We start from the raw sequence: 15654 nt of genomic DNA on the forward strand, positions 1-15654 counted from the left end.
GCGGTTTTTGACAATAGCTCTGTTTTCTCAGTGGTAATTATACCTTAATCCGGTTTATGACGCAAATATCGTTAAGGGGTGGATATATTTCTCTAATCTCAGGGTATTGGGTAACCCAGTGCCATAAATAAATTTTTGTAAACTTTGCCTGTATAAGTTTAAAGGTCATGAAATTTCCACGCTTACTCCTACAGCTCGGCCACCCAATGTGAAATATTAGCAATTAACAATATACTAAAATGTTTACATGGTAAAAGTCAGGGTTAAAACGGTGACTTAACTTTAACTTTACTCTTAGTAGTAAATAAATTATTCAAATACTGAAATCAAATAGCGATAATTAACCTTATTTTGCTGAATTAAGGTCTAATGGTCTCATTACAATCAGCTGCATAGAATTGAGTTAAGGTCTCGATAGCCAAATAAGATTTGAGATAAAAGCAGCACGAAAATCAATGAGGTTTGGCAACACGAGGTTATAGCATTACCGCATAGCCAATGAAGCGCTGAACAATTTAACCGTAGCACTTTTATATCTTACTACACTAAAGGCCAAGCAGGTGAATATGTCGTATCGTGAAAGAGTACTATTGCTTGTTTAAACACAGTTCTTCCTATTATACTTTAGTAAACAGTGAGCATAAAAGTTTTCCAAGTTTACTTTCACTATTTGATTTTTTTAACCGACTTCAAAAAAAAGGAGGATACGTTCGACTGTATGCATGTTTTCCGATTTCTCCGTCAATTGTGGTCTGATTAAAAAAAATTCTTTTTTTGTTTGAAAGGGCGCACTCGCGTGGAGGTCCCATTATCACCAAGTCAGAATCTGATCATGAAAATCATCATCATCAATCAGTGATCAAAAAAACCCATTTCTCTGTCAGTTATGGACCGATTTTGAAAATTATTTTTTTGTTTGAAGGGTACATATACTCTCGAGGTGACTCCTGATGCCGACGATGCTGTTCCGAGTTCATTTTGGCTATCATAAATTAAAAAAATATTTTCCGCAAATTAAAGTCGACTTTTCACTTGATACAATACAACTAATCAACAGATCACCATTACCGTGACAACCAGAAAAAGTCTCATTGTCACCAAGAAGCCAGAATCTGATGACAGAAATTGAAAAACGCCGAGAAGCAAACTTTGGAGGTCGGTTTTAATTTTTCAATTAAAAAGTTATTTGCTTCTTATGCAGATTGATGATGATTGGCAGTATAAAAAAAATGTAAATACAATATAATTTTAAGCGGTAGTACAATTCTGCTGTCTGTTTTTTAATGTATCGTAAACAACGTAACGACATTTTTTGCAAAATAATTGAGTTATTAACATATCAGCGAAACGAGATCTACAATCCACACTCTAATCGGTTTTTTTAAGACTTGTTTAGTTTCCGTTTTATTATTAAGCAAAATCAGCGTAGTTGACATTTTTCAAAGAAAAAAACTTTAGGTGCCAATCCTCGAAAGTTACCAAAATGCAATTATACGTTGTTTATGTCAAGGAAGACAGAATTACAGTTTGTATTTAAATTTAACTTTGTAATTGGTGTTCGTATCTAAATGTTTAACTTTAGTCGCAATTGTGTATTTCAACAACGTTTTTAAGTTTGTTTATTACTCTACAGATAATAGACACCTACTCAAATAATACTCACCGAAAAAAACACACATATATCCAATACTAGAGATATCAAATTTATTTCATAGGCGGTATAATTCAAAAGTCACAGCACAGTTTTTCAGCGGCTGAATCGGCTGTAACCTTACCGAGGGGAAAATCGACGACGTCAGCGCCCCTGAAACGTTCAGTAAGTCGACCGCCGCGCCAGTTGATACTGTATCTACAACACCGAGACGCTTTTCCATAACGTGATGGGATATCTTAGTGAATTTTCAACTTAATGCCCGCTTAACAAGACTCAGTGAGTACCCCTAGTATACTATCATTGACCCCTACATTTTGCTTATAAATAAACATAACAAAATACGTAACACGCCATTTCTATTTGTTAGATTCGTCTAAACTAATAATTTTAGTTGAATTAATATTTATCAACGTTTCGTCTTATTTGCGATGATTCTTCCTGCGCACAGATTAGTTGAAAAAGTCAAGGACAAGTTTTTTTTTGTTTTGATACTAAATTCATAAAAGTGCAAGTCTTGTTTCTCTTATTTACTATTATTTAGGGCAACATTTTTTGTAAATTTCGTCTTTGGTCATGTTAAAAAGAAGGATATTTTTTTAGATTTTTGCATTGACTATCACAACTATTATCAGGAAAGGTATGCGGTAAACTAATATTTGATCTCATATAGAATCGTATTGTAAAGCATTACCAAAAATAAATTTAATGGAAAACCTTCCGCAGACTCTGCAACAAAAACAGTTTACTCCTTATTTTTTTAATTCAAGTCATTGACATTTTAAAGTAATGTAGAGTTCACCAATGGTTCCTTTCCTTTAGATGTGATTGCTAGACTAAGTATAATAATATACTGTATTGTAACGGTGTATAAGTACTGTATACCTAAGGAGATGCGTGTAGTTTAATATATATTACCAGCCAGCGTTAATTATGGGAAAAGCTAACCATGTTATCACTTACTGACAAAATATTGATTGATTGGATTCGGAAATTCGTATGACACTCCGTAAACGCAGTATATTTATTATTTACAAAAGAACATTACTCAAATATCTCCGTATGAATGTATGTATGAACTCTTATAACAATTCCTTTAATTTTAAGATTGCAAAGCTAAACAAATATAATTTCAAAATAGTTGCTGGTAGGTTACCGTGTAAAATTAGCTTATCCCCCTAAGGTCCCGTGTACATCAAAATGTACATAATATGAGTCAGATCAGACAATATTATCCCTATAATCACGTTACTACCAAGTGTACATTTTTGAAAAAAATATCGCAATCAAATTTAGCGCTATATATTCTATATGATCATGGGGTATATTGAAAAAGACGTTTTTCGTTCTGAAACTGTGGGCATGCTTGCTTGGGCCTGAAGCATGTAATTATGTTTAGTACGTTTTAATATTCATTGGGCGATTATCGCTTTTCCCATTGTAGTTCGCTGGGTCTTAGGAAACTATAACAGAAATGATACTGGTAATAAATCCATACTAATGTATGCTGGGAACTACGACCACAACAGCTACCACACTCCTGGGTAGTCCATCAAAAATAAAATATATGTTAGTAAATCTGAATATATCAGATGATGATAAATGATACCAAGTGACGGGACGAACAGGTCGTGCGCCTAGTGATAAGCGACACGCCTGTCCATAGCAGTTGCAGTGCCACTCTCAGCTTTAAATCGCGACGATTTGGCTGGCACTGCTACTGCGCCCGTCACCCTGAGAAATATACAAATCATATGTGCCGGTAATTTCACCAGCACCCTTACCCTCCATAACCGGAACTCAGTAATACCCACATTACTGCTTGGAGGCAGAAATAGGTAAGGTGGCAGTACTTCCCTGGGCAAACTCTTTCACATGGAACTCTAAGCTGTACTGTAGTGATAGCACTGCAGTCTGCTTAGGATTTTTCATTAGTAGAAATACTGGATCCCAAACGGGTAGTGCGGGCAAACCATCTTTAGAATTAGAATGTTTTTTTTAATTTCAATGGCCTCTCGCTGCATCCTGTATAGAAAACATTACTTTGTTTGAAAAAAAACAAACATAAGCGATTTAGGCCAGAAAAGAGTCATTTCCAATATATCTACTTGCCCCAAAAATATACAGCCACATACCACTTATAAAATAAAAAATGACCACCTTCCTTCAAGTAGCTTGTCTGTTCTTTTTTAAGGTGAGTCACCGCAGAGCGGAAGTAACTGTTTTGCTATATCAAATGGTTTAGGTATATACTATTAAATAACGATTTTACAAAAATATACGATACACCTACGGATATTGCCTGAAGAATATGCTAATGTGCTACACGATAGTATATACTTTATGCGATCATATAAAAATCCTGAAAACAGGCTAAAATAAAAGTCTACAACTAATTATTTAATATTAAAATATCTAATTTATTAATTGGTGATTTTTATATGGAGATATTTTTTTAAGTACTACAGAGAACCTGCTAGGTTTTAGTTTTCAACTGAAGCAATTGCAATTTGCCCAGCGGTTTAATGACACGCCGCGCCGCCCGCTTCCCCGTCAATCGCCATCGGGAACTTGACATGGGACCTGTATCAAATGTTCTCTGCCTAAAAAAAATTTAGGCTCACGTTGAAATACCTCGCCTTAATAGATAGTAAGATTTTGTTCCATACAATATCTTGTCGCCTTATGAACCAAAATATTCCTGTGTATGTGGGAAGCCAACATTCAGCCAATAATAAACCTGAGTATATTTCTATACAAAGGTCGCGTACGGGTACACCTAAAATACTCCTTAGAAGGTACTTATTTAGGTGAATAATTTTTTGGTAATGTATTTTACCAATTTTTTGAAACCACGTCTGTTTTAATGACAATCTTTTGATAATCCCCAGTAGGCCACCATACATATTTACACAGAACATTATTTTTATATGTATAACAAGAATAGAAGTGGACCTAATATAGTCCCCAGTAGGACGCCATGCGTATTTGCATAGGTATTATAATTTTTTTGTACGTAAGTATAACAGGAGTAGGAGTTGACGTAATATAGTCGTTCTCAATAGGACAACATGTGTATTTACACAGAAAAATATTAATATGTATAACAGCAATAGAAGTGGACCTCATATAGTCCCTAGTAGGACGCCACGCGTATTGACATAGTTTTTTTTTTTCTATGTATATCAGGACTAGGAATTTTTCAGGGGATAATTTTTTTAGTGATGACAGAAATTTATTTAAAATTAACATTGTGCTTTATTAAAAGTTGAAAATGTTAAATAGTTATTGTAGTGTATTTATGAACATTGACAATTCCCAAGACCCTTGCCCGCATTGGACTATGACATAAATCCTCTCCTTAAAAGAGACCCGATGCCCAGCAATTGGAAATAGGTTAATGGTAATGATATCGAGAATGAGCGACGATTAGAACAGAATTAAGAATTCATATCATTCTGTTTTTATTTACTACACAGTTGCAGTACATACACACTTTAATTTAATCAAGTGGATTTAAACGCGTGTGTGTGCACGTGACTTACTCAAGTGTAAGCATTGTGTATTTACTTAATAGGCTTAATATATACATGTAATGTTACAGTGTTCTGTAAAATGTTCAGCAGATTAATCCCTCATACATAAGTGACGGGACGAACAAGTCGTGCGCCTGGTGGTAAGCGACACATCTGTCCATAGCAGTTGCAGTGCCACTCAGAGCTTTAAATCGCAAAGATCTTAGGGGCACTTCCTCAGCGCCCGTCGCCCTGAAATATAGGTTAACAAGTCCCGTGTGCCTGTAATTTTATCAGCACCTTTACCCTTCAAAACCTCAACATAGTATTGCTCACATTACCACTTCGCGACAGATATAGGTAAGGTGACAGTATTTACCTGGACGATCTCTTTTACAAAGAGCTCTCCTGCTACTAAAAACATGGCGTATTTCATCATCTATGTTATTTTTCTTCATTACATACATACATACATTCAGTTTGGGCATAATTTGTGGTTGTGTATTTGTGTGTCCATGGCACCCGTGAAACAGATTTTCTCTAGTGCGGGCTATGAGTGTGTGCGTTATTAAACATATACATGTATATTCTTTACATAAGACGAAGGTAAAGAACAAAATTACAAATAAACAGTCTGCTCTTTTATTTGTTTACTCACTGACTTTTACAGGGTGTACCCATCACTAGAAAATTTTTTTGTCGACTAATTCCACTTATACATAGGGCGCACTATAAGTTTCCGGAACTGGCCCCTTACATAAAAAATATTTTTAAAAGTAATTACAACATTTGAAAATGCAACTCTTTGGCAGTTTGTTTCATCTGACCGTCACTTGTTCATACATTATGGCGTCATTTTAGAAATTGGTTGTCTATATACATCACCATGGATTTAACTCGTGAAAATTTTCGTAGTATGATTTTCTACGAGTTTAAGTGTAAGTTAACAGCTCAGCGGAGCTTCCCTCGGCTTCAAACTGCTTTTGGCGAAGAAGCACCATGCAAGACGACTATTCATAGCTGTTTGCAGAATTGAAACGCGATCGTGTGAATCTCAGTGACGAATTTCGTGATGGTCGCCCGTCCACTGCTGTGAACAACAAACACATCGATGCTGTGCGCCGTATGATCATAACAGAGAGGCATGTGACATACCATGACATTCGGGCATCTTTAGGCATAGGCATGAGTCAAATACAAGCAATACTGCACAAACATTTGGGTGTGAAAAAGCTGTGCTTTCGGTGGATCCCACACAATTTGACTGAGGCTCTAAAAACGAATAGCGTCACTTGGTGCAATGCCATGCTTACCAGATACAACGAAGGGGCGTCAAATTTGGTGTGGGACAGTAACAGGTGAAGAAACATGGATTTATAGTTACGATCCCAAAACAAAGCAGCAATCGAGCGTATGGGTCTTTCGAAATGAGCCGAAACCAACCAAAGTGGCGCGCGTGCAAAGTGCCTCTAAGCGGATGATTGCTTCTTTTTTTAATAAAACTGGACACGTGGCTACTATTGCTTTGGAGAATCGTTGTACCGTGAATAGTGATTGGTACACGACCATTTGTTTACTGGAAGTTATTGACGAACTCTGTAAAAATAACCGTAAAGCCGTATCATCTTGCACCACGATAATGCCAGTTCTCACAGACAGAGAAATGAATTTTTGAAGGTGAACAACGTTGACCTTATGAGCCATCCGCGTATAATCCCGACCTGGCACCTTGTGACTTTTATTTATTTCCAAAAATTAATAACCAGTTACGCGGTCAACGATTTTCGTCACCTGAAGAGGCTGTCGAAGAGTATAAAAAAATATTTCAGAGATTGTCACGGAGGAGTGGCATAAATGGTTTCAAAATTGGTTCATTTGTATGAAAAAGTGCATTAACGCTAACGGAGAATATTTTGAGAATCAATAAATCCATTTCTGACCATGTATAATATTTTTTTCTTATTTATTCCGGAAACTTATAGTGCGCCCTACGTATATATTATACAATAAGAACAAACTACTTTGTTATTCCACAAATGAGTCTAAATATACTTATATGTAGATTGTATAGTTGATCAATATGTTAAAAGGTCCAGTGCTAAAATAATATACTTTTTTATTAAAAAATATAAAAAATAATAACATAGTTACAACTTTTTTATAAAAAAAAAACTATCTCAAAAGTTTATCTAATTCTAATATTTACTTCATCCAATAAATTTCACCCCTTAATTGACCACTCTTAGAAGAAGAATCGGTCGACGAGTCGGTTCACGAATGTCAGAGTAATGGCGTAACGTACACCTAAAAAAACAGTCGAATTGACATCGTCCTCCTTTTTTAAAGTCGGTTAATTAGTAAGTAAAAAGAGTTTAAACAAAAATTTGTACATGTTTATGAATAAAGTGAGCACCTGTTTTTCATCTTAAAGAATATTTATGCATATAAATTCACACGTAAAATCGCTACATTATTTGTTTGTTCTTATCGTATTGCGCAAATACCATTATCTATAAACAAATATACATTATTTACATGCAGCAGATCCTGAGTTAATGAAAGATAAATATTTCTTATTATTAATTAACGTCGATTAAAATTTTGCTATTTTAAAAACTAGGCATATTTTTCAGTTTAAGATACGACTGGCATAACTTACATGAGATGGTCCACAAAGACTATATAAACCGTATAAATTAAGGTTAAGTAGTAACCATTTATTATAATGTTTTTTTGGCCTGACGGTAAGCGACACGCCTGTCCATAACAGTTGCAGTGCTACTCGGGGCGTTAAATCACAAATATCTGAGGGGCATTGCCACTGGAGACATTATCCTGACATACTTATATCTCAGGATAATGTCTCCAAATTTTAATATATAATAAAATTTTATATAATAATATTTTAGAAATTACAGGCACATGAGATTTGTCAACTTATTGACAAATCCCATGTGCCTGTAATTTCACCAGCACCCTTACCTTTCAAAACCGAAACGCAGTAATGGTCACATTACTGCTTGGCGGCATTAATAAGTAAGGTGGCTACTTCGCAGGATGAATTCTTTCACAAAGTGCTCTACTGCTAGTGCTAGACTTCATCGTTATCTGTAATATCGAAATAATAAATCCTTAATTACTTACATACGTACTTCATTAGGACAAAGTAAATACTCGTTTGATGGCCCAGTGAACAGTGAAGACATTTCTATACGTGGAATAATTTACTCACTAATTTGTTCACGACTTCCAAACAGCTCTAAAGGCTTTATCAGTATTAAACACTCTGATATCAAATTGAACCCTGAAACTGTTAACAAAGAACATTTAATCAAATGTCCCCACGTGTTCAACGACCTGATATGAATGATATACTTGGTATCATTTTTAGGTTAATGAAAGATTATACAGTTGCTATAGGTTTGTCCGCTATGAGATCTGCCTTTTCGTAATATTACTAAAATAAACTAAAATTAGAAAATTAAAACAAATTGTTACAATACTACTTCGATTACTTTATATAATTGTATGTAAAGTAATCGACGTCGTCATCTTTGTTTGGTATTTCGCCTTCTCTTTGCTGTTATAATGTACGAGCCCTATACCACGCCTACGGTGCGGTGGGCTCGGGCTCGGCCTGCGGCGCGTGATCGGGTTCACATTTCAGGAAGTGCTTATGCTCTTCGATGGCACAGCGCCACCGGTTAGTGCTATGGGCGCTTTATAAGGACCCGACTTGGATCAATTTAAGAAACAAACTTTTTATGTTGATTCTGGTATTCTGACTATTACCTTTAGAGTTGCATCATTCTGGTACTCATAGTTCAGGAAATTTCCTAGTTTGAGACCAGAAAATTGGTGTGAATGTATGGAATAATAATAATAACATCATAATTTATTTTTTCCTCAAAATACTTACAACCTATCTGACATAGCTTCCATGAAAAGAAAGTCTAACAGAGACACGTTCGAGATACAGACAATGCTATAAGTATCTTATTTTCACTATATCGAGAAGTATGCTCTACATTATCAACAATATACTCGTAATTTAGCCTCCATATACTGTCTACGTATAGTGGCGTGCGGACGCTTTAGACTTCGGACGCTGGATCTCGGCCTGCGGCCTCACCATTTTTGACTTGACTTTGAAAAATGAAAATAACTCTTTAAAAGCCAATAATTGCAAAAATATATTTTGACTGCAATTTATTATCAAATACCTATAAAGGCTTCCACATGGCAATTTTCAGTCGGATTAGAGCAAATTTTTATCTGACGTCAAAAATCGTTTTTATGACTGCCTTATTAAAAAATTGCCAAAATGTAATGTTGATCACAAATTATTGTCAAGCACTCCTAGAGACTCCAAGGTGCCAATTTGCCAACGCTTGTATGGCGGCCATATTGGATAATAGAGAAGAACCAATTTTGATCACAGATTTTTATCCAGCCCTCCTAGAGGCCTCCATTTGCAAATTTTCTACAGAATCAAAGCACGTCTTTATCGGGAGCCATTTTTAACGAAAAAGTTGCTTATATGGCAGCCATATTAAAAAATGGCGAAAAGAAACTTTTAACCCCAAATTATGATTAAGGACTCTTAAAGATTTCCGAAACAGGTTGTTTTCGGCCGCCATTTCGAACTCGCCATCTTGATTTTTTTTAGACACGGGAATTAGACCACTGTTACCCTCTATGATACAGTCCTTCCAGCACCTCGTCCCTATCGTTAATGGTTTCCGTGATAGAAGACTGAAATTTGTATGGCGGCCATCTTGTTTATTTGAATTTCGAACATTTTCTACTTCCGGCAGAAATTCACCAGAGAATACCTCACAAAAATGCACAAATATCCCCTCCAAATATTATAGCTTTTGCAGGCCATTTTCATCTCATAAATATCTTTTTTTCCCATCATATCAGGAAATATGCGTTCTATTTCTATCAGTGAGTAAGGAGTTGTAGCTTTATACTAATGTATGTATGTATATAGAAATATATTACTTACTATTATTTAAATATACTACATATTAAAATATATAACGGATTAATATTTGCGTAACAATTATGGACACCTATGTTTTTGCTTTGCTCGTTTCGAAATTGTTATGTGCATCCGTAAGCTTCTCAGAAACCATTAAACGTATTACCTGCATGCACACAGAGAGCGGGTGTGGGTTGGGTCGGGACCGCGGCGGGTATATTTTATTTTATTTTCACTATTATTTATTTTTTTCCCCAAAATACTTGTAACCTATCTGGCAAAGCTTTCAAGAAAAGGGAGTCTATCAGAGAGACGATCGAGATACAGACAATGCTATAAGTATCTTATTTTCACTACATCGAGAGTATGCTCAACATTTTCAAAAATTGTGAGATCTTGTACTCGTAATATATCCGATCCGCGCCCGACCCGCACCCACTCCCTGTGTGTTTCACACTTAATTGTTGAACATGACATTGCGGTCTTATTGTACTCTTATACCCAATACGCGTCAATATCAGAAGAGTATCTGCAACTTCCAAGGTCGCCAGTCGTCTACCCTCAAAAACATCGTTTGCTTGGAACTATTCCAAACATTTTCCCTATATTTTTAATGTATACGTAACTGTAAATTATTGTTTCATGGAATTTGGATTGCGGTGGATTCTGACATAATAGTTTTTTTTTATAAATAGCCACCGACAATATACAGAGAAATGGAAGATGTTGTGTGTGTAAGTTCCATTTTCTCAAGAATTGAAGATAAGAACAACTTTATCTCAAGTTACAAGTTTCTCTTTTACAAGATTTTAATGAGGATTTCAATTTGAACGCGCCCTAAAGGTTACTGATATTTTTACTAAGAAGACTTTTATAAATTTTGAAGTATATTTTACGTAGTTAAGAATTCAAACAACGTTTACTTAATGAATCAAAGTTCAAACGTGAACACTGGAATATTCTCTGAACAAAGGGCGTCTGGCAAGGCTGATAGTTATCGCTGGGCGCAACCCAGGCGTTAGAAACAGTTTAATATACACGTAGTTAGCTATATAGGTATCCACTATTTCTCCGAGGAATGTGTAGGTGTCTGAGGATAAAACCAAACGGTTGTCGAATAAAATCTGTAAGTCTATTTTTATTCATTCGAGGCGACTGCTTGCCTGTAGTGGGATTTTCCTTCCACATAATTCATGCGAATTTATTCGGTGACACTAAAAATGCTGTAGAATGTAGAAAGACGAATATTTTATTTCGCTCGTAAACAAAAACACAAATCTTTATAAACTTTCCAATTTCAGTTCAATGTTTAAAGACCATCTGGAGTGAACAAGAGCCAATAAGTCCATTTTGATTACCAGAACGCGAACCCTAAATAAAAAAAAACATATTAAAAATCTGTTCAGATTCGCGGTTTAGTGACTATCTGTTGCGAGGTATCCCGTATCTATTGGGTGGACGGTTGAAGCGCCCTAGTCAATGTACGCAACGTATGACGTAAACTTAGAGAGATCGTGAGCCAGGAAATTGGGGAACGTAGAGGCATCGCAGCGCGCAGCGGCAATCGATCGCATGCGCGCGCAACTCCGCCATCCTGACCCAGCACAAGGAGGCTTCACTCCAACAGTATATTCAACCGAAATGAACCAAACCAGTGATAAGTGACTGCTAACTAAAGGATTTAACATTCTGTGTTTGACTTTGTAGAAGGGATCAAAAATCAGGTCAGTGTTACTGCACATCATTAATATCAAAACCACATCCAGTTTTGCCAGCCATTACGGTTAGCTGATTATTACCTTTTGCGTTTACTTAAGCGTTTTATAGCCCACTCTACCCTTACAATTATTTCTCAATCTCTAATCGAATTCCTTTTGACCAATTAATGAAAGGATTTTGAGTTTTGTAGTATCTATTCCTGTGCTTTGCCTCATAGTATATACCTATAACTCAACATGGTTGCCTGTGCTACGGTCGGGTGGATTGGAAAGGACCTGACTTATTCAGAAAGGTCTTCTATTCATAAATATTCATGTAATAAAAAAAATAAAGAATTTGTTGTAGTGTTAGTACCCTAGCTATATATAATTCATATATATATATAGGACATTTTATTGAGGTCTTCCATGGAAGATCATCAGTTTTATTTATTTCATTCTATGAAATATTTAAATAATGTGATTTACTTACAAGGAACTTTGATTTGTAATAAGCGTCACATGAGTCAGTGATCATAAATAACGGCTGGAGTCCCAAAACAGTTATTTATTTCAGTGTTCGATTACATCTTCCCGAAATAAGGTTCCAATTCCAACCCCAGGGTTGGAAATAGTTCCATTGAGACTTCAGAGCCATTAGCCATTCAGAGCGCGACCGATCTCTATAAAAAATAAAAGCATCAGCTTGTAACGTGACAAGCGACGAGCAAAAGTCTAATAGAACTGCCTACGCAATTCTATTAATTTACTTAGTCCCTTTAACGCTCTTGTGAACTTTGATCTATCTTACCCTTGTTATTATAAACTATTTCTGCGGACTGTTAATCTACTTATCTTTGTATAATATTATATAATACCACTTTCAGAACCACTTTTAGTAGAACATATTTTTTCCATTAGGCTTATCACTTTTGTCTCACCACATTTAATTTCCAGCTACCACTATTTTATATTATTAACGAATTGACTATCATGCGCAAAATTGGTGTGACACATAATACCGACATCATAATATATCGGAATAATAGGTATTATTTGACATCGTAGCATTTAACCACGTAATTAGATACTAGGAAAAAGTTTACGTTAGGTTGTAACGTACATTTCCCAACAGGTTGTAACAATTATGTAATATAGGGCTTAGAAGGGGTAACATTTTGGTTCGAAATCACAATTAGACACGATCTCTGGAAATAAATACGTTACGTCTACGTTAATGTTTTAAAAGGCTTTTACAGCTCGATGAATATTTTGAATTGCGTCTTCAACATTGTAAATCAAATTTAAATCGAAATAAAAATGCCAGAGTTCATAACTACACTTTGAACGAATTTTTAGAAATTATGATTGCCTAGTTCAAAAAGTCATTCAGTCAGTCGATAAATCAACCGATTGGGCTATGTATTTAATACGCTCAGTATTTAACCACATAGCGTTTATTTATTTATTATTCATTTATATTTATTGTGTTTAACAGTATTGACGTATACTCGTGCATGCCCAAAGGGACAAGCAAAATGTTCGAGATGGCTTATTTAGGCATTTATATTTATATTAATTTGTGTCTATATGTCTCTGGTACAGATATGTCGCCGTCGCTGCTGCGCAGACTAGTGCGATGGCCCCGCGAGGCGGTGGAAGAGCCCCCTTTGGTCTCCACGGGTGGCCCGACCAGCTCTACCGTCGCGTCTGCCACCGAGCCATCCTTACGTAAGTAAACGCATATATTTTATTACCATTATGAGGCAGAGAGGACATAAGCTATCAGTATCTTATGAAGTTACGGCAACTGTAAAATATTTTACTTTTGAGTGTTAATAGATCATTCTTAAATTCATACAGCATTCTAGACTGAATGCATTTTTAGAGAAGCACAAAATAATATACCACTCTCAATTTGGATTTCGAAAAGGTAGTTCTATAACTCTTATATATTTTGGTTTTTTGTATAAAAGATGCCCCGCCTCTCTCACACGAGCATCTTAAAGACGTCTTCCAATGCGTTATTGTACAGTTTCGGAAAGATGACGTCTCCCTGTTTTACACCATAACGCAGTTGGATTGGTCTTGTACTCTATCCTACAACGGTCATCGTGGCTGCAGCGTAAACAGCTCTCAATATCTCAATATCACACTCCCCCTTCATATCTTCGGTTTAGTGCCAGCGTGAAAAGTTGGCTAGCCTCTTTAATAAGGTTCCACACCCTTAACGCGCTCTGTCGTTACTCCGTCGTCTTCCGGAGTTTTGTTATTTTTAAGCTGTCCGAGTGCTATACCTATCTACCGACATGAGATATGGGGTTTTCCGGAGAGACTACGGGCTTGACGGCATGACCAGGGTACGCGGGCGTCCGGGCTAAGCCCTCCGCCAGTGATACGCCTTTGCCAGCGTCTCTGGAGGATTGGGTACGGACTCACTAGGGTTTGTGGTTAGCTGCAGAGACGGACATGTTTGTCTGCCTCAGTTGCATGTGACCGGGGCGTCTATCTCGTGAGCAGCTAGCGCGTCTTAATAGCGGTCTAGTTGAGGGCCTGAAACGAGGAGACGCACGGGGCACGTGAGTTGCCCTTTAAGTTAAGCTATATATACAATGTCCGGACATTGTCGCAGGACACTGCGACAAGCATCACCGGCACTAGCCCAGAGAGCTAGTAGAGGATAAGTTAGGTATCCTCCGGTCCCTCCAGCCGCTTAGGTTATTGGGAACTGAAGATTTAGTAGTGGACTCAGAGTCGATGGCTTAGCGGTGGCAACCGCTAGTTGTACAATGCACAACGGGAAGTGAGCGTGCCGACAGCTCCGGTACTTATCTGGAAAATAGGGAGGGTACTGTACGTGCACCCGGGGTGGCTCTCCCGAGGCACTAGCCTCTCGAAGAACCGGATGAAGTCAAGTGACAGAGGTCTGTAACAACCCTCTACGGTGACTGATCTGGGGTCAGAACTTGAACTCGTAAGGTTCCTGTGCGCGCACAGATCATAGTGCCCTTCCCGCATAACCAAGAGGTTGATAGGTAGGGGCACTATAAATAAAACTTATGTAGAATGATATGGGACTGTCCATGTGTTATGTCCCTATCTACTAGCCAGAGAGATAGGGAGTTCCAGGGAGACTATGGGCTTCTCGGTAAGACCAGGGTACGTCGGGCGTCCGGCCAGGCCCTCCGCCAGTGATACACCTACACGGGCGTCACTGGTGTACCAGGACTCGCCGGGGTTTGTGGTTACTTGAGGGATGAACATGTTCGTTCGCCCCAGTAACACGTGGCGGGGGCGTTCATCCCGCGCGCAGCTAGCGCTTTTTAGTAGAAGTCTAGACGAGGGACTAAGGTGGGTCACGTGACCTTTCCTGTAAAACGGAATCTACGTCCTGACATTGTCGCAGGACACTGCGACCGGCATCTTCGGCACTAGCCCGGAGAGCTAGTAAAGGATGAGCTAGACATCTTCCGATCCCTCCAGCTGCTTAGGTTATTGGGAACGGGAGAGACACCATTTTGGCGTCGGAAAGTGAGCGTGCTTTACAGCTCCGCCACCAAAGAGGAAATTTGGTAGTAGATTTTATAGTCGACAACTTAGCGGTGGCAACCGTTTGTAGTGCAGTGTGCAACGGGAAGTGAGCGTGCCTACAGCTCTGATAATTATAAAATAGGGAGGGTGCTGTACGTGCACCCGGGACAGGTCACCCAAAGCACTAGCCTTTTGAGAACCTGATGAAGTCTGTGCAAACGAGCTGATCAGGGGTCAGGACCCTGTGCGGGCTTGCTTGCACAGGTTGTAGTG

The 15654-nt window shown here is 37.6% G+C and overlaps 1 protein-coding gene across 5 annotated transcripts in view; it reads left to right on the forward strand.

Moving 5' to 3' along the window:
• Positions 1–1824: 1824 nt before the first annotated feature.
• LOC113226794 (synaptotagmin 1) overlaps positions 1825–15654 on the forward strand; it is a 34956-nt gene continuing 21126 nt past the window's right edge. For 4 of the 5 annotated variants that reach the window (XM_026459544.1, XM_026459547.1, XM_026459542.1 and 1 more), the window contains exons 1-2: positions 1825–1930; positions 13456–13581. In XM_026459544.1, coding sequence (XP_026315329.1) covers positions 13458–13581 — 124 coding nt within the window. In that variant the 5' untranslated portion in view covers positions 1825–1930; positions 13456–13457. Of the gene's footprint in view, positions 1931–11741; positions 11878–13455; positions 13582–15654 lie in introns of those variants that run through there. The other variant, XM_026459543.1, reaches the window with a different exon arrangement.

This window comes from Hyposmocoma kahamanoa, unplaced genomic scaffold (genome assembly GCF_003589595.1).
Source record: "Hyposmocoma kahamanoa isolate Upper Pololo Valley unplaced genomic scaffold, ASM358959v1 202, whole genome shotgun sequence".
Lineage (NCBI taxonomy): Eukaryota > Metazoa > Arthropoda > Insecta > Lepidoptera > Cosmopterigidae > Hyposmocoma > Hyposmocoma kahamanoa.